The sequence below is a fragment of the Ananas comosus genome, linkage group 11 (genome assembly GCF_001540865.1).
Source record: "Ananas comosus cultivar F153 linkage group 11, ASM154086v1, whole genome shotgun sequence".
In the NCBI taxonomy this organism is placed as follows: domain Eukaryota; kingdom Viridiplantae; phylum Streptophyta; class Magnoliopsida; order Poales; family Bromeliaceae; genus Ananas; species Ananas comosus.
In genome coordinates this window covers 12,735,486-12,755,221 of record NC_033631.1, presented here as the reverse complement: position 1 = coordinate 12,755,221, position 19,736 = coordinate 12,735,486, and the positions used below count along the sequence as shown (strand labels likewise).

At 37.8% G+C, this 19,736-nt stretch overlaps 4 protein-coding genes across 6 annotated transcripts; 2 read left to right on the top strand and 2 right to left on the bottom strand.

Annotated features, from left to right (window-relative positions):
* On the bottom strand, positions 83–3,158 carry LOC109717391 (protein IQ-DOMAIN 1-like). Its single transcript, XM_020243159.1, has 5 exons — positions 2,948–3,158; positions 2,586–2,825; positions 1,909–2,136; positions 1,038–1,151; positions 83–921 (listed from the first exon to the last, which is right to left on the bottom strand). The coding sequence occupies exons 1-5, from the start codon at positions 3,011–3,013 to the stop codon at positions 205–207; spliced, it is 1,365 nt and encodes a 454-aa protein (XP_020098748.1). The 5' UTR covers positions 3,014–3,158; the 3' UTR covers positions 83–204.
* Positions 7,539–10,978, top strand: LOC109717393 (graves disease carrier protein-like). Its single transcript, XM_020243160.1, has 7 exons — positions 7,539–8,367; positions 8,689–8,774; positions 8,877–9,084; positions 9,201–9,330; positions 9,654–9,838; positions 10,034–10,165; positions 10,458–10,978. The coding sequence occupies exons 1-7, from the start codon at positions 8,200–8,202 to the stop codon at positions 10,572–10,574; spliced, it is 1,026 nt and encodes a 341-aa protein (XP_020098749.1). The 5' UTR covers positions 7,539–8,199; the 3' UTR covers positions 10,575–10,978.
* Positions 14,587–16,577, bottom strand: LOC109717002. Of its 3 annotated transcripts, none has more exons than XM_020242640.1 (3): positions 16,405–16,577; positions 15,364–15,630; positions 14,587–15,032 (listed from the first exon to the last, which is right to left on the bottom strand). In XM_020242640.1, exons 2-3 carry the CDS (start codon positions 15,548–15,550, stop codon positions 14,809–14,811), a joined length of 411 nt encoding a protein of 136 aa, XP_020098229.1. In that variant the 5' UTR covers positions 15,551–15,630; positions 16,405–16,577; the 3' UTR covers positions 14,587–14,808. The 3 variants fall into 3 exon arrangements, with proteins under 3 accessions (XP_020098229.1, XP_020098230.1, XP_020098228.1); XM_020242641.1 differs by having other exon boundaries at positions 15,364–15,627; XM_020242639.1 differs by having other exon boundaries at positions 15,364–15,610; positions 16,405–16,576.
* Positions 16,851–18,699, top strand: LOC109716916. Its single transcript, XM_020242532.1, has 3 exons — positions 16,851–17,189; positions 17,891–17,990; positions 18,422–18,699. Exons 1-3 carry the CDS (start codon positions 16,913–16,915, stop codon positions 18,492–18,494), a joined length of 450 nt encoding a protein of 149 aa, XP_020098121.1. The 5' UTR covers positions 16,851–16,912; the 3' UTR covers positions 18,495–18,699.

Below are 19,736 nucleotides of genomic sequence, written 5' to 3'. Positions count from 1 at the left end.
AAGTGCAAGAAAAACATTAAGCAATCAGCATCCATACATTTTTAAGAAAAGAGAAGTAGTATCTATTGTACAAGATTTCCCCTTAAGTGAACCACCACACATTCGATTTTCACAAATAACAACAAGATGTTGGAACTAAAGACCATGCACAAAGAACTCACATATCTCTAAGTTTCGAGGCATCAAAATCCTACATGCAACTTGCTAATACAAAGAAGCCGATCTACCGTCAGAATATGAGTTCTCCTTATCTAAGCTTCTCGTCAAGCTCCTACCCTTCAAAGAAGCTAGATTAAGTTTCTTCAGGGAAACCGAAGGATCCGATTCTGAAATGCTCTTCGAATCAATCGTAGAAGAGAATGGCAACTTTTTGTGGTACTGCAAATCCCTAGATTCATGTCTTTGAATTGTATTTCCCTTACCAGCACATACTCCTTGTCTCGCCTTGACCGATTTTGTCAAGCTCATATAGCTGGGCCTATTATGACCAGCTTCTTCTGTTCTTTCTGATGCTAAGAGATTGTTACCAGAAATCGGAGTTGAAGTACAAATAGAAGGAGATGAAGGAGAGCTCTCTTCATACTGAAAATCAGAAGAGGAAGCAGATTGAGCTCCGTACCGGTTGTTACGAAGTAAAGGAGGAGGTTTTGCTGAAACCCTTGTACTGATATTGCTTCTTTTAACCTTTACCAAGCTGAAATTAGAAACTTGAGACCCTGGTTCTTGGATTTCTTCAAAGCATTTTGAATAATGTGTATCAGGTGATTCGATCTGGCTTTGTTCCAACAGCCTGTTCTCCCATGGTTTTGTTGCCATCCAACGGTCCAACCAGCTATAATTTCTATTGTTTTTATCGGTCTCATGATGTTTCAGAGAATTCACTGAAGTGTTAGATCTTCCATTCCGAGATGATCTTGATTGCTGCAAAAGGAACTACTTTATTTTTATTAAGAACTGAATTTGATATCTAAGGACGTGTAATTATGTCGTTTCCTGCGTAACAGTGTATAATTCCAGCCTTTAAGCCAAATTTATACCTGTTGAGAAAGAGCGTAAGCCTTCGCCCTTTCGCGCTTAATGGCGCCCTCTTGCCTCATCTGCAGCTTTGTTCTAACTTCCTCGACGGTGCCTTGACTGTTACACCATCCTTCCTGCAAAATTCACAAACTTGTCCGATTCATCTTGTTGACATAAAAAATTTGTCAACAAAGCAAGGCTAAGCTATCTCCATGAGTTAATTTCTCAAAGAGTATAATCTGACTGCATAAGATTGTTCACTCAGGGGCTAAATAGATTGAACTCTCAGTTACATCCATGAATCTCTGCAGGAAAACTGATAATATATATTTCTTGCAAACTACAAATGGCACGCACTACCGTGGAGTGTTTACATCGGTCTAAGCGATACAATTTCAAATATTCACAGAATTCTCAGTTCAACATAAGGCGCAGTATTGTAATAACAGTCAACCATGTGCTACTCCAACTGAAATTGTTAGAATTTAGTGGTAAACAATGAAATCATCGAGGCCCCATTTGGCATCCACGATTGGATCGGATAGGAGGTGTCACACGTTGCGAGCGTTTGGGATTATTGTGGGAACCGGTTTTGTCAATTAATCCTACCAAAACTGTATAATCAAATCCCGCCTGCGAGGTTGGGACTAAGTATAAGATTGGATTTGAAACAATGCATTGGATCCACCAGACCCATGCTGTCCCCTCAGCGACTCCCGACGCATGTGAGCGACCTCTCTCACCCTCAACATCACCGTCATTTTATCCTATCCAATCCAATCCTAAATACGAAATGCATCCTTACACTACCATTTGCACAACACAATAAATGCATCTCCCACTAAAACACCCGAAAGAAAGCAAGAGATGAAGGATGGAGAGTAAAATCACCTCAGCTTGTTTCACGGGATCCGAGTCGCTGCGGCTATTCTCAAGCATGTCGTCGGCATCCTGGCCCTCGGCGGAGAGCTGCGCACGGTGGGCCCGGACACGCGCCTGCACTCGCACCAGCGCCTGCATGCACTTGAGCGTCAGCGCCGCCTGCTTCCTCACCTGCCGCCCCCGAACCAACGCCTGGAGCCTTACGATCCCCTTCAATGCCCTCAATGCTCTTCTTGCCTAAAACACCCCATATATATATATATATATATATAAGCCAAAATTTAAACCCCAAAAAAAGGGAATAATTTTTCTTTTTATTCTGCACTGATTATTCTTCAAAAACATTGTAATAACACCAACCTGAACAACAACAATAGCTCATTTTGAAATGGGCACTACTTAGGTACACACGCAACGCGCACCCCATTATTATTATTATGTGTATCTGATTGAAGTATCTCTTCATCAAAATTAACAATTTTATAACTTCTTTTGTAAAATATTACATACTATAACAAACAGAGAAACCACAATTTTATGACTAGGAAGTTTAAAGTTCTAACAAACACGAGCAAACTTTTGCAAAATTAGAAGCAATTTAAATCACCCACTCAAATGCGCCAGAGATCAGCATAAGAGTGTCAGAATAGTAGTAACAACTAATAACAAATTTTTTATTTTAATACCAAAAAGCCACGGAAAGCAGTTTGAATGCGGATAGCGGCCCATTCCTGCTTCACGACCCTGAAGTCCTTCGGAGGCGCTCTCACCACCGCCGCCACCGCCGAATTGAAGGCATCGGCGGCAACCGATGAAGTGTCGGAGGCCTCCGAAGCCGATCGCTGGCCTCCGCTTCTCGATCCGGAGGAGCTCCTCCACAGCTTCCACTTCCCGCTTCTTCCACCACCACCACCACTCACCTTCTCCTTCAAAAGATGCAATTTTCATGATCACCCACTTCAGTTTAAACCCGTCTCAAAGCACGAACACAGTGAGAAAAAAATTTGATTTTGATAAGAGATATAGGGGGGTTATGGAGGCTCATTACCTGATCATCCTTCTCCGACTTTTTGAGGCCGATGAGCGACTTCACCCATTTCCCTGATCCACCCATCTCCCCCGCCCAAAAACACAAAAACCAAAGGAACAGTTTTCAGATCGTTTAGAGAGAGATAAGGGAGCGTAGAGTGCTTCGTTATTATAATACTGAGTTGAAACTTGAAACGAGCGAGAGAGAGATAGAGAGAGCGCGAGGGAGTGGGGGGGGGGAAGTGGTGGCTCCACGACGTTTGTAGCCGTTCGGGATTTGAATTTTGAAAAGAAAGCGAGGCGGAGCGGATCTGGGGCCCACCCAACCCCCAACGGGCGAGAAAAGCCGAGAACCCGCTCCGGCGCTTTCGCTTTGTGGGATATCGGCTCTCACAACTGACCCTCCTGTTTACTTATAATTACATCTCTGCCCCTGCCATCTCTCCTACAGGCCACAGAGTTTGACCGGGTTTGGTACGTAGGACGTACGGGTCTCCCTCCTGGTTCGGATGTTCGTCTCGTTGCGGATGCACAGTATAATCACTGTTCTAACCCGTCCGATTAAATATTTTTATATTCCTCACCCTCGATCGTGTAATTTGTTTTAAACAATTCCGAGATTTTGTTTCCTTTTGCCTAATTCTTTCCACGTTACCTGATTCCCCTCCTCACGCATTGGCATATTATTCATTTCAACAAAGTTTGAATAATATTTACTTTCGGAGATAAGATGATACTTTTTTTTTAATTGTCACAATAAATAATAAATAAATATTCATGAATCGTCGTGAATTCGTGGTGTTCTATTAAGTAAAGAACAAGCAAGACGTGTTTCCTTCTCGTATAAAGTCTCCATGAGCATATCAACAAAGGTGGAAAAAATAGCTTTATTGGGCGCAGCAAGGCTATTCTTATTGCTTTCCTGATTGGTAGACATTTTTATTAGTGGTTGTAAAATCCTTAATTCTACGGGAGTATGTCGCCTACTTTGTTTATGATGACTTCAACCCTGGCCCACGATAACAAGGAACCCAAAAGAGATTAAACCTGACCAATATAATCTATGCAGAAAAGATATATNAAAAAAAAAAAAAAAAAAAAAAAGTTAAATACATAAATATAAGAAGATCGTTCTCTATTAGTTTAAACTTTTAGTTCAAAATTTAAAATATTTCGAAAACATTATATACTTTTTATTTGGAAAGGCAAATTCATTATTAGCTCATATGAAACCACTTATGGTTCGAAAGTAATTAAGAACTAGCATATTCATGGCTACTAATGATTTTTATAATAAGAATACTTTGTAATTTATAATAATATAGTATTTATACCATTTAGAAATTTATAGTGATTTTACTGTTTTATTAATACCTCTTGCAACTATGCAAATGTGAGGTATAGTAACAATTTGAATATTTTCAATATAATATATAAAAATATTGGAATATTATAAATCGTGAACTAAACCGACTCTTTGGTACAAATTTTTTTAACTCGATTTAACAAAAAGAACTCAAATTAAACAGGGCGCAGGACGAAGTCGGTTCGATTCAACAAGAGAAAACAACTCCTTGTATAAAAAATGCGCATACTTGGAAAATTTACTAGCATTTAGAATTGCAGAAAACATGCGCCTACGTATAAATTGTGTTGAATTAATTAATTGGAGTCAGGTATTATGACTTGTTTGTATAATAATTATAAATACTAATAAGTAAAAATGTTTGGTGATTTGGTAAACGAAAAAAAAATCATGTCAACAAACTCCTATATTTTTGTTGACTACTTAAATTGACAACTCAAATTAATTTAACGCTGCCGAGTGTGCCTTTTCTTCTGATGAACATGAATTTTTTTTTTTTTTTTTGAGAAAGAGGTAGCACGCTATCTGTTTCATTCATTAAGTCAATAAATTTGGCTACATAAGGTGAGGCAGCCAGGGCCTCGAAAGGGCGAAGAAGCGACCAAAAAAAAGGTTTAAGCAAAAACAAGAAAAAAATCAAACCTAGATCTAGACCAATACACCTCCATCACTTGGTTTTACAGTGCTCGGCCCACTCTTTTGCCAACATTCCGATACGATAGGAAGATAAAGAAACGTCAGTGAGTAGATCTTTAAAAATGGCGTTATTCCTATCTCGCCAGATTGTCCACCAAGTGGCCGCCACTAGTGTCTGAGCCTTCCGACTGTCGCTCTTTAGACGTCTCTCTAGCAGTCGCTTCCAGACGGTGTTAATATCTTCGTTGGGGGGGTATACGGGGGGGTATACGAGACACTCTCCAAGGTGCACGAAAAGAAGAAACTTGCTAACCATGCATCCTCCAAGCAAATGGTCTACCGTACACAAGAAGCAAATGTTACATCCTGACCATCCTCTTTTGAGAAGATTGTCCATGATAGGCAGTCTTTTTCTGAGAGCTAGTCATAAGAAAATTTAACTTTAGTAGGGATTTTCAGATTCCAAATGGCCACAAATATTTTGATGAACACGAATATTGTTGCACGTATCTTTACAATAATGTGACACTAGTGAAGGCATCCGCCCGTTGCGGCGGATCAATTCCATTGAAACAAATAAATCTAAAAAAAATTAAAAAAATAATTGTTATAATAAAGTATGAGAATAAAAATATAAAAAGGATAAAAAAAATAAAAAAATATAAGAATAATAAATTATATTTATAACAGCAGTAGTTAGAGTTCAAAATTGCAGCTCATTAAAGTTTGAGAACTAAACCTTCACGTGCCTCATGCTTTGAGCAAAAAAATATAACTTATTAAAATTCGAGAACTAAAATGGCATATGTCTTATAGTTTGAGAATTAAAAGTGTAATTTATTCTTTTTATATTTTAATTTCAGACAAAGATATAATTGAGTTTTATTTGAGGAAAGAATATATTAAACTATCTAATAAATTTTAAAATATTTAATTGTTAAAATTAAAGATCGACCGGTCATATTTTGGATATTCCAAAATATTTTAAATACGAAATTGATCGCTTATCAGACTATAAACATGGTATTGAAGTTTAATATTAAAATCAAAGTAAAAACGTACAGAACATTTTTGGACTATGAACGATTTTAAATCAGATATCTAACCTTTCAAAATTTTATTTTTACAATTTAACTTTTTTATACGTTAAATTTAAGTTAGTTAATGATACTTTGACTTCAAATTTTGAATGTATCGTTTAGTTTTACAAATTTAATTTGTATTTCATGTAATTTTCGCAACAAAATTTATTAAATAAGTAGTTAACTTAAACTTCATCCATCGCTTTTTTATTTTTTATTATACAATTTATATCTAAGTGATCGATATTATAAAATTAAAATTTATATTTAAGATATATAATCTAAACTATTTAAAAGTACGCATATATTTTAAATTTTTATAATAAGAGAGAAAAATTATATTAGATTTTTTTTTAAAAAAAATCCACTTTTCAAAATTAATAGAAAAAATAAAAATTAAAAATATAAAAAATATAAAAAAGAATAGGCCCCACCCGCCTGGGCCCACCCCCACCCCTCTCCTTCCCGCTCCCCGCCCACCCCGCACCCTGCTTTGTTCCGCCACCTGTATCCGAAACTCTCTTTTCATATATTTATATAGAATAGATATAGATATAGATATAGATATAAATATCGATATAGATTATCCAGCGATTTAATTACTATATGAATGAGGAGAATTTTACTGGTGCAAGTGCAAGTTGTGAAAGCAATCTAATTGAGAAACAAGTTATTAGATGCACCATTCAAGCTGTCACCCGACATTAACATTCCTGTTCCACTAAATACATTCTTTCGTTAAATTATAAATTTATTAGAACAAGTGTTAGGACACGTGCATAAACTTCAATATTCATATAGGAGATAGATTCCTCATGTAAATATTGGGTTAGATGCACAAACTTTTTTGTCTATGTGACGTTAGAAACTAATATTTTCATTAGTAGCTGATACTTTCAACTCCAGAGTTCAAATTTTTTACGTGATACACAGCTTATTTTTTCATATATTCTGTAATAAATTATAATTTTTATCGTTTTCGTCTTATTAGTCTATTTAGAATTTATCGAATAAAGGTTTATATCTCAATCAACTCTGTGTTCTATACATATTTTCTTATCGTCTGTAGAGCAGTTTGGTGAAGTTTAGAAATTGATTGTAAAAATTAGAAAATTAGAAATATTTTTGGAAATAGCTAAAATTTAGGGACACATTTAGCTCTTAACCCATAATTATTTGTACGCACTATTCGGTTTGCTGTGAACGAAAAATTTTAGAATGCAACGGGTATATTAGTGACGTGGCGTAACAAATCAATCAAATTAATCCTTTTAAGAATATATGTCCCATCATGATTGTAAAAAAATTTTTTTATTGTACTTTTGTTTAAAATGAAGGAATGTGATTGGCTTGTTATTGATGACGTTGTACAAGTGTGACAGCGTAGAATTCCTCGCTGTGAACGTCTTCTAACGAAGTCCAAGGCCGAAATCACGGGGCCAATTCCTCTATGCGGTGTCTCCGCATAATAATCTGTATGCGCGAACCTTGCCCACCCTCGTGACTGTGTCCCTTTTAATAAACGGCGAGAAAGAGACGCTCACGAGATCGAGGAGGAAGGAACAAAGAAGAGCAGGAAAGAGAAGAGGAGGAAACCCTAAAAAAGGGGCGGAGAAGAGAAGGAGGGTTCCGAGACGATCAAGTCACGGAGCAAACCCTAGAACGGTCCCCGCTTCTCTTCGACGCCACGCGCTTTCCCTTTCCTCGATCGGTTCTTCTCTTTTCGCTCTATCTCTCTCGCTCGCTCTCGGTCACGATTTCGGTGGCGCTTTTGAGTTCAATTTTGATGGGTATTTGCGAAATCGTGGTAGATCCATGGGAATGATTCGTATTTGTTGCAAGTTTGGGTTTAATTGAGCTTTTGGTGTGGTTTTGAAGGCCAAAATTCCGATTTTTCTCGCCGTTTGATGTATCTTCTCCTCTCCGGGCCCGATTCGGATGCGAAGGAACCCTTCCAGTTTCTTGGCATTCGTTCCGCGCGTGGAATCCCCTTCTTCCACCGCAAAGGCGTCGCCTTTTGCCTCCCCAGAGATCGATGGGATAAGGAGTTCGCCGTATTGCAGGCGGGGTGACTAGGGTTACGGCTTGGAAAACCCTAGCTTCGCTCTGATTATTGATTGTATAGCCATTTTCACAATTACTTATTATTGAAGTTTGAAGATTTGAGCTTTACTGGGATTGGGAGAGATGGGTTCCTCTCAAGGGTCTACGCTGACTTCTGCGGCGGCGGATGTTGATGTGCGTGTGCTGGATTTGTTGCCCGTTTATGTGAAGGAGTTGATTGCCGGCGGAGCTGCCGGGGCCTTCTCAAAGACGACGGTGGCCCCTTTGGAACGTGTTAAGATTCTATTGCAGGTTCTTTCCTTTGCCCTCTATGTTATTCTTACTTGTCTTGTTTATGCATCAAATACATGTATGCTTTATCACCTTTGGCGAATTTGGTGCTTTTGTAAGTAAGAGTGAGACAGCTTTGTCGCGATACTATGATCTGTAATGATCCTTTGTTGCATCACTTCTTTGTAGGTGAAAAATCTTCTCTTTGCTTCTCTCTTTGTTGATTCAGCGTTTCAAAATTGTCGAAATCACACATTCCCTTTAGATATTGTCAAAACATGTGTTCATATAAAAGACTGACATGTTTTTTTTTTTCTTCTTCTTTTCTGTTATATTTTGTAGACAAGGACTGAAGGATTTAAATCCCTAGGAATTTTTAAATCTCTTAGGAAGCTGAGGCAACATGAAGGTTTTAAGGGCTTCTACAAGTAAGTCACAAGAGAGTGGATTTACGTGCCTGCCTTCCGAATTATCTAATATCTTGTATTAACTTCTGGTCTTTTCTCTCTCTCTCTTTTTTCTTTTTTTAGAGGAAATGGTGCTAGTGTGCTTCGGATTGTTCCATATGCAGCTCTTCACTACATGACATACGAGCAATATAGGTGTTGGATTTTGAATAATTATTCTTCACTGGGCACAGGACCTATTGTAGATCTTTTAGCTGGCTCAGCTGCTGGTGGAACTGCTGTTCTGTGTACCTATCCCTTGGACTTGGCCCGGACTAAGCTTGCCTACCAGGTAATACAAATATTTGTTTAGAAGGGTCAGTTTATTCACTCCTGTCGGATAATTTGAACCTCTATGTAGCGGCCATCAACCTGGGTGCTAAAAGTCTTATTGACTCATTCTCACAGGTCACAAATCCAGGTCAGCTTGGTAATGGCTTAAGGGGTTTTAATGTCCAGCCAACATATGGTGGGGTAAAAGATGTTTTTAGGAGTGTGTATTCTGAAGGTGGTGTGCGTTCTCTCTACCGTGGAGTAGGTATAATTACTCCCTATATCATGCATCTAATATTCGTATGGGGAAAAAGATGATATTTGACATGGCATATCTTCCTCATATTATATCATCAGTGGAATCTTTGTACAGTGGTTTTTTTCTTTCTAGCTTTGTTTATTGTCGGTAAAAGATTTGAACTCATATCGCCTGAAAATAGTCGCAGAATTCCCAGTAGGCGGCTTCATAAATTGCACCATCTTGTTCTTTTATTTAGGACTTTGTCTCTGAGAAAATCAGTTGATGAATGATATTCAGGTGTTAGTTTTATAGGGTTGAGGCTCCTATATTACTCTATGTTTTTTCAGGCCCAACACTCATCGGCATCCTTCCTTATGCTGGTCTGAAGTTCTACATATATGAAGAGCTGAAGAGCCAAGTTCCTGAAGAGTACAAGAAGTCTGTCATACTTCGCCTCTCTTGTGGAGCCCTAGCTGGTCTTTTCGGGCAGACTCTTACGTACCCACTGGATGTTGTCAGGAGACAGATGCAGGTATCTTATTTTATTACTAGCTGTGCCTTCTAGCTGTTTTTCTTGCTTAATGGGTGCCATCAGATATTATTTAAGGTTCCTATTGGGCTGGAACTTTTTAAACTTCGGACAGCGACTTGCAAGCAGTCCAAAGTATAGGTAGTCTGGGGCTTTCTTTCCCCTTATTAATTATTAATCTTTGAGCTTCATGTATAGGTCCAGAGTCGGCAACCAATGAATCATCTTGGTGGTCCTCGCATCACAGGAACGTTACAGGGGCTTTATACGATAGTTCATAATCAGGGGTGGAAGCAACTGTTTGCTGGCCTGAGCCTCAACTATGTCAAGGTAATGATGTACATCAATGAAATAGTAAGCCCCTATTTGTTACAAATCATCATCCATGATGAGGGATGAGGAAAAATATCCACTTCTGGTACTAGATTCTAATAAGTAATATATAGTTTCTAACAACAATGTAATTTGCCTGACAACTTCTTATCGCACATTGTACAATCTGATACTATATTTGTAATAAACTTGCTGTTATTATTTTAAAGCAGGCAGCTTTTTGTGGATAATTCAAAGATCTTCTTTCAGTTCCCTTATTGTATAGGTGATGAATTTATAAAATGTGCAGGTGGTTCCTTCAGTGGCCATTGGTTTCACAGCATACGACATGATGAAGACTTTACTACGGGTGCCTCCGAGAGAGAATAGTCAGAAGACCACTGCTTCAGCTCCTGCTGCCGCATGAAGCAACTTGTGCTGTAATAGTGATTGGGATTTGCCTTTCAGACAACTCCTGTACAAAATCATCGCAGACCCTAACACAAAATGGAAAATAGCATCTGCATAAATTGTTGGACAAGGAAGAAATGAGTGCATCTCCGATTTGTCATTTCCAATTCCAGTTGATTGTGACAATTGGCAAACAGATTGTTTGAGCTTTTACAATTTTTAATTTGGTATAGCACTGGCTTGGGAGACTATTCTGGTTTCTATTTTTCCTCATACATTGTAACCGACTAAGATTGAAGTCCAATTTGTGGTTGTTTCTTCTTCGGTAATTGCTTCCTTTTGCTTTATTCATGTACAGACTTTGGTCCGAAGTAATAAGGAGCAACCATTGCTATCACAACTATCCTTCATTCCTCTCTAGTCTGCTGTGAAATGACAATTTCTGCATGAATCATGGGACTTAAATAGTATTCCTTTTCATTGGTTTTCTTGGCTTGTTATTTTAATTAGTAGGAGTAGCCTATCTGTGTGGGAGACCATCCTCTCCTGTGAGGTGCGTTGGATTTGTATATTCCCCTGTTGAGGTGAATTACAGCTCAAAGAAAGGTGAAATTGTAAGCTCGTTTGGTTGCTCACGTTTATTTTCGTTTTCCACCACCTGCTGCTGTGTTCTGTCAATGAGAAATCTAAGCTCCGGAGAGTACCAAACAACCAATTCTAAGCCAACTAATCAATGTTCATGGCTTCAGGAAAAATTAGTTAACACCAACACCAACAATTTTGAGGGAGCTTAAATCCAAATCATTCTTGAGGTCTTTTTTCTAGGTCCCATCCATTAAGCTCGGTGTAGATAAGAATATGTACGGTATTATAAAAAAAAACTGGCCATAAGCAGTAATCGCAGCTAAGGTTAGGGGTGGAAACAAGCCGAGCTCGAGCGACCTTACCTCGGCTCAAATTCGGCTTGAAATTAATTTCGAGCCTAAATTTAAGCTCAAGCTTGGATTGAAATTAATTCGAGCCGAGCTCGAGCGAGCCTAATTTCAAGTCGAGCGAGCTCGAGCCCTAAACGAGCCGCTTGAAATTCTCAACATTATACGATCAATAGTTTAATTTGTATAGAACATTATCTATAATTTGATACAAAAATATGTCTAATAGTTCAAAGTACAAAATAATTATATGAAATATAGTATTATAATATGAAAAAAAATAATTTATGAGTTGAATATCTAATATTTTCAGCTTTACATGTCTTTTCTTCCGCCATCGATCTCTATATTATTCATTTTCATTTATGCAGTCAAAAATAAATAAATTATATAAATAAATATTGGATTAAACTATCCAATCATATATAACTAAAATTAAAATTTTATATGAATAATAATTTTTTACTTTAAAAATATTCCGTATATTTTCTCAAGCATACAATTAATAACAAGGTAGGCAACGGCGGGCATATGATGTTACTTGGTAACTTAGAGGGCTTTCGGCTTGGCCACTTAAGGTGAGAGACAGGAAAAGAGAAAGAGAGAAACATATTGAAAATTTAGAGCTCTGTGAAAGAAAGAAAGAAATGAAGGAAAAATATATAAATTTAGTAAAAGTTTGCTCTTTTATTTGTCTATTGGGTTTGTTTTTATGGGCCAACAACATTGGCCCAATTTTAACTAAACTCACATTATTCACTCAAGCTATATATAATTAAAATATATTATATTTATATAGCATAGTGTAGAATTACTATGCTATCGAAAATATAGAGAATTTGATGTTTTTGAATTTTTGACCCTTTGATTAAAATTTGTATGGTTGGGATGATTGCGGTCTCCCCTAGGATTAAATAATACTCTTAGGTACTGTTTGGTTCGGGTATAAGTAAGAACTAGCTATTACAGGGATAGGTACAAATATGGGGATAAGAAAAATAGTGTTTGGATGAAAATTGGGTTGTTCCCGGCGATAAAACAATTTTAGGTAGTTTTATATAAAAAATGGAGGTGTTGATGGGGATAACAGAGAACTACTATTCTCGGATAAAAAATTAGCGTAAGGGCCTATTCTTATCCCTATCCCCTAACTAAACGCTGTCTAAGGATTGAGTGGTCCCTACAATGTAATAATAATATTAATCCAAAGATAAAAAACGATTAAAGGGATTGATCTAAGAATTAAAAAATCGAAAGCACCATATCTCTATACTTTCGATAGCATAGTAGCTCTACTATATATACATATTCGAGCTTTTCGAGCTTTTCGAGCCTAATTCGAACGAGCCAAGTAATACTCAAGCTCGGCTTGAAATGAATTTCGAGCCTTTTTTTTTGTTCAAGCTCGGCTCATTTAATTTCGAGTCGAGCTCGAGCGAGCCAAATATCGAGTCGAACGCGAGTTTAACGCGAGCCGGCTCGCTCATTTGCCAGCCCTAGCTAAGGTATCACGGGCAGTGTAGACCTTTCAATAGTGGAAAAGGAAAATATATCAAGAGAAAAAAAGAAAAAAAAAAAGTCCATTCGTTTTCAGATGATTTGCAACACCTCCAATTTGCTTTTTTTCTAATCCAATGTAGTCTTCACAATCCCTACTAAAATTGAGTTTTCTAATCCGAGTAACGAAAGTCAAACCAGCCAAATTTAGGCATCTGCTACCAGAATTTTTATGGCTTGTGGAAAAATAGAAACTCTAATTTTGGTCGAATAGAGTTGACAGGACAAAACACACCTGACTAATTCAGGTAACCTCCATCTTTACTAAAGGAGTACCTAAAGAAAAGCCCATCTCAGAATAGTGGAACACCATTTCATTGCTCCTCTAATATAGAAATTAAGTACACACCAAACATAGAAAAAACCAACCAACCACCCACCCTTCCCTACAAACCCAACCCATACTAAAACACTTTCTCCTATATTCAGTCATTCACCACCCTAAAACAATATAAAGGTGCAAGTAAAGAAAGAAAGGGGGAGAGGGAAGGAGAAAAGAAAGAAATGGCTCACAAGAGGGTGGCTGCAACTATTTTGGTTTGTTTCTGCTTAATTGCAGTTCTATCCTCTGTAGAACGGAGTGAGGCGCGACAAAACTGCTTCTGCGAATGCGTGAGTCACTGCCTCTCTTTGGTTGTGATGACGTCGGAGAAATGTGCGGAGGGGTGCGACAACGCTTGCACGAAAATAGGATTTCCCGGGATACCTCAAGGAGGAGTCGAGTTCTGCGAGAAGTCAAGGAGCTAGAAGAATATTTCTATGTTGATCATCAATTATTTCTTTTTCCTGTGTTTCTTTTGTTGCATTATGCCTATGATGCAGTTTTAGTTTGGGATTGGTTTCTTCTTTCTCCTCTCCTGCTCTAACCTTGATGACTGAATGTATATGTATATTGGTTTGCTTATTTTGTGATTCATATATTGCAACTCAGAAGAAGGAAAAAAAAAGAAAAAAAAGAAGAGTTGATTCTATCCAGCTTGGTCTTGATTCAAAACCAACTAGTATTGATTATAGTGATAATGATCTCAATGATATATTACCCCTAAAATTCATGCATGGCATGCAAATCCTGCACAAGAAAAGGCGACAATGTTCTTTTGTGTGCATTTTGCTAACTTTCATAGATTTTGCTCTCCAACAAGAAATCTTGAGAAGTGACCTAAGTGTAACCTAGTTGGTGGGTATCTGAGTGGGGACCGAAAGTTCCCAGGTTCAAAGCGCAGTGCGCTTCAAAATGGTGTATATAATAGGTGCTGGACATTTTACAGCCTAGAAACCAGGGAGACCCTTCTCAAAGTTTTCTAGTAGTCGTATAGTACTATAGCATCTCTCATTCCTCTTGATCTTTGCAGGTAAGATTGATTATTATACTTACACATCAGATTTTACACATCTTCATACTTAGGTCTTGCATTTGTATTGTCGTCCTCATAGAATTTCTGTCTTTCTTTGGTTAATGTTCCTCTTCCATTCATCTTCCTATAACCCTTCTTGCAATCAACAGATATCATGTATGACCTGACATTGACAACAAATCAATTCCATGAACAACCAGCAATTTCATTCCACAGAAAAGAGAAGTTTTTAGTACATTATCCCTGGGCATTTAGATCAGAATTTATGAAAAAAGAGAGAAACCTAGCGAAAGATTTTTTAGGTCTTCGTACTCTTAATTCTTATTCAAAACGGAACAGGATTTCTCAAACTTTTGTTGCAGGAGATAACCCCCGAATTCTACTTTTCTTCGGCTGCAAGTTTGAATCAGTCCTTTCTTCTTGGGTGAATCGCTTCTACAATGGCCTCGATCTCTTCCATCGCTCGTTCAAACACATTTGGACCTTTGATCTTATCAATGGGTGTGTTCTCGTCCACGTCACTGCTTGTGCCATGAGTCTCCGTCGTATGGGCTTTGCCCTTGAGCATGCTACCTTCACTCCCTTCCTTTGCTTTTTCTCCCGAATTAGGTTCTTTCACTTCTTTCCCCGCTGTAGACGAAAATAGAAGAAAGCACAGTTCATGGACTTTTTTTTGTATATGATGTAACGAAATCGAGACAGCCACCTTCTTTGGAAGAAAATTAGAATTACCTAGTAAGCCTCATTCTCATACTTACTAGTAAATCTTATCTTGTTGAGTTCTACCATAGTTTAAAAGCGGCAAACTTGTTTACAGAGAAAGATCAGGGGAATACAACATAGAGAAAAGGCAAGAGCACTAAAGCATTTTTGAGCACTGTGATCTGATATGGAATGACCAGCAAAACAATCAGAATAAAAGAGAAAAAATGCTTGATTCATTAGATTGAAAAAAAATTACCATCTTTCTTTTCAGATGAATCACGATTAGCTTCATCCTTCGACTGGATAGTCTCCAGAAGAGCTTCAATCTCTTCCTTGGCTCGTTCAAATACATTCGGGCCTTTTACTTTGTTGACCGGTGTGTCCTCATCAATGTCATCGCTCGTTCCATGAGTCTCCCTATGATGAGCTTTCTCCTTATGCATGTTTAGTTCGATCTCTTCTTATAACAAAAGGTGACTTGCACTGCGTTGTCGATCAACCAACTGGAAGCAAAAAAGTGCTTCTTTACATAACATGATTAATCAGTACAGTGCAAGAAAATATACCATCGAATGATGTTTAAAACTGTTTCTGAATACTAATCAAGTACAAAATAACATGATTAATCAGTAAAATGCGGAGAAAAATTCTATGCCGATTGTCGAATGATGTTTAAAAGTGTTTCTGAATACTAATCAAGTACAACCCATTGCATCATAGAAATATAGAATGCTAACTTATCCAGCAACTCAGCCAAGGCGCATTCACCAAATTCAAGTTTATAAAGTCATTATCATGAGAAACCAAGTAATAATGCCAGAAAATAGAAAAAAATGTTCCTCAAAAGAGTCGCTTCGAATCAAATCACTACTACAGTAAGTTCAGAAGAAAATTGGATGGGGCAATGAATTGCTTCATTTTCGTGTTAGCTAGATCCTCCACTGCGGAAACAACCATTACAACAACCAAAAAGATAACTTTGAGGAGCTCATACTCGTATTTAATTTCCAAAACAAAACCACTTTTAACCCATCATAGGACAAAAAACGAGTTTTTATAATTTGTACGCAGCATATAGACGCAACTATTCGCATAAATGAACAAATCCTTCAAAACCAACAAAGATTCAAGCTAGCATAAGCTAATCCAATATCCTTCCGATACAATATGGATAAGAAATTGTGGAAAAATAAATAGATAAATAAGAGAACTTTGCGCAGTAGGAATCTCAGTGGAGAATAGGGGAGAGGAGGGATTGAGAAAGATGTAAGAATTAGGGTTAGGAGAGCTTCGTTACCTGTCGCTTGGGTTCTTCGATTAGAGATGGTATGGGCGAATCAAGGATTGAGCGATGGGAGCGAAGCAAGGGAAAGGGGAGAGGCTAAAGTACGAGGCCACCGCTTTTTGCCACCGCTCTTCGTTATGCGCCGCAACAACTGATACTGAAGTCGGCTATGCTTACTACTGTACTGCCGACTTCGGTTCTTACCATACGATACATATTAAATAAAGAATATATAATATTTAATTATATTTAAGTATTTATATAAAGTGCTTTTCCGAAATGCTTGTTTTCGTTTTTTATGAAAAAGACTTTTTTTTAATCTAAATACTATTTAAAATTTTTCCCCTAATAATTTAATATTGTAAAAGAAAAAAAATCTTTTAATAAATAATAATATGGACCGCTTGGACCGGAGTGGTCCGGTTTGAGTGACCTTTTTGCCGGTTTAAAGTTAACGTCGTCGTCCTCCCAAGTCGATAATCTCGAAACTAGGGTTTTGAGATCTCCCCCGAAGCCGAACATGTCGTCCAAAACCTTAGCTCGCACAGGAGCTTCTCTCATCAATCGACTCTTCCTTTCCAATCCGACCCGTTCCCCGTCGATGCCGAAACCCTTCGTTCTACCCACAATCTCTTCGACCCGGTCGTGGGCGCCTCCGTTTCGAGCCGAGTTTCAGATCGACCGAACTCCGCTTCCGGAAGTGGGAGGGGACGCCGAAGCTGTACGGAAATTGTCTTCTCCCGAAGGGTTCTTGTTTCCCTGTGGCTTGCCTTCGCTTCGATTCTTCATAGAGGACGGTGAGATGAAGTTTATTCTCAAGTTTTGAACTTTACTGTGCTTATTGTCGAGTTCAATTTCATCAAAATCTAGTTTTTTTGAGGATCTAAACAGTACCCAGTAGTGGATTTTGTTCGATGGAGATCGTTAGCGAAATCCTCTTTTTTTTTTTTTTTGGTTGGTATAGAGCCGAAATATTTGATCTTTTTTCATCATTATATTTTTATCTTCTTATTGTGATTAGTTTTTTTTGCAGTTGATAGCTTTTTGACAGATGGGATGAAACTAGAAAGGAGTATCATTTTTTGTAGTAACTATATTTTGCTAATTGATAGCACTTTCCTTTTGCTGATTATATGACTTTCGTGTATGTTAATTCGTTTTTAGTTCGTATTTGCAGGGTCTGTTTTTCTTATATATTCAGTTATTTGGAGCAAAATTTTGGTCATGGAACAAAAAATGTCTGTTTAAGTGTTAAAAGCTTGTCTCTTCAATCCATTCGGCTTAAGATCTCATCACTTCTGCTATTGTACTGGAAATTTTTGATTCAGTTCTTTTGAAATTTTAGTATGCCAATGTAAGCATGAATGCATGATGATAACTAAACACTCTTTCAACGGATTGCATGGGATGAATTTGAATTTGACGTGCATTGGTGTGTTTATAATTTTGATACGACGAGTACTGGTTTGTAGTTAATGATAATATTTGGTAGTTGCAGGACATGATGGTTTGCCTAATGAGCCATTGGTTCTACTCCCTAAACGAACATACCAGCCAAGCCACATCAAGCGCAAAAGAACTCATGGTTTCCTTGCACGGTCTCTCTCTCTCTCTCTCTCTCTCTCTCTCTCTCTCTAAAAGTTCCATGAGCTCTTCTTTGACAAGTACTTCTAATGAGCTTTCTTTAGCTGATCAGATTCTCCAGAAATTAGATAAGATGCTAAGGTTTTTCAAATATACGATCTATTTTACTATTGTTATTATCAGCTAGCCAAAATCTACAATGGGTTTTCTAATTTTGTTTGTCCATCACTTCTTCCTGTTAAGGAATTGTTAGGATGATATAGTTATATTTTTAACTTAACAGTTGAAGATGGGATTGATAGTCTTTTGATAACTCGGATTATCAGTAACTTCAGTTAGTGTTTTTCAAGCAAGCTAATTGATGAAATGTTTATTAGACAGTAAATTTGCTGTTTTAAAATCATTAAATGTTTAGTATGTTGACATTGTGAACTTCCTTTATCAGAAAAGCAACCAAAGGTGGACGGAGGGTGATTGCTCGAAGAATTGCAAAAGGTAGAGCAAGAATCACTGTATAACATGCAGAATATGTTTCCTTATGCTGCTGTAGCTGCTCTCAGTAACATGAGACTGTTTTGATGTCAATTATCACTACCGTATTAGAAACTTTGAAACAGAAAAAATGATTCATTTCATCTGTAATAATAGTGGAATATTTTATCTTCTTTTATCCTCCTCTTTTTGTTTCGTGAGCAATATTAAAGTTTGGCTCCATTTTCCTTTCAAGCACCTGTTTGATCCATGTGCATTTTATTCTGCTTCTAGCACAGCTGACTCATCTCTTGACTCATCTCTTGTGATTAAACCTGTTGTTCAATTGTTCTTGTTGAGGCCCTTGCTCCCCATGTTGTTTTTGACAATTTACATCCCAATTTTGATTGTTTTTCTTGGTTATCTCAGGTTTGTTAGATTGGGAATTTTGCCAAGTTTATCTGTGATTCCATTAAATCTAACAAATGTTACCACTTTTTAGCAAACCAAACTACAGTTATATTTTCAGTTGATGCCTAATAGTTAAAAAAAACCGAGGTTATGGGGGATCGGCCTACCAAATGGTTGCTCGTGATAGATATTACAGTGAGAACCAAGAGATTAGCTAGCGATTGCGGGTGGTTCGCGTGAAGCTGTCATTGTCAAGAGCCAGAACATAAAGGATCGACCAGGAACCTAGGCTGTCGGGTATTTACCGATGTAAATGGTTGCTGCCAAGGAGTAAAATGCGTGAGGTGAGAGCAAAAGCTGAAGTTTGTAGGGATCACATCATGGAGTAAGTTGTTGGAGTAAGTTGTCTGTCAGGCTGAGGATCTGCAATCGGTGCCGGCGGCCGACAGTGGATGGAAGGTATTTGAACGTAAAAGTCCATTAATTCCTGTGAAGGTGATCGATCCTACGAAGGAAGGTGAGGTGTCCTATTGAGGAAGAGATGATTCCGACCAGGCCACGAGCAGGGAGGTCTAATGCCATCACTCTCATGGGATGCCTCCAGCTGCATGTCATGCCCACCTGCATGCAAAAGTCGGCAAGGCCGCCAGGTCCGTTTCGTTGCGATGGCATGTATCGAAGAAAGGAGGAATACGAGCTGCAATCGCCCCATCATCACAATCAAAGGCATAAATTAAGACGTCCTGCGTGAAACACAAGTAACAACAATGTTAGTTTTGTACTTACACAAGTACAAATTCCTGCAGTTAGTATTTGTTGCCTTTACTTTGCAGAGATTCTTGTCTCCTTGAAAGTAAAGCTTATTTCCACCACATTCA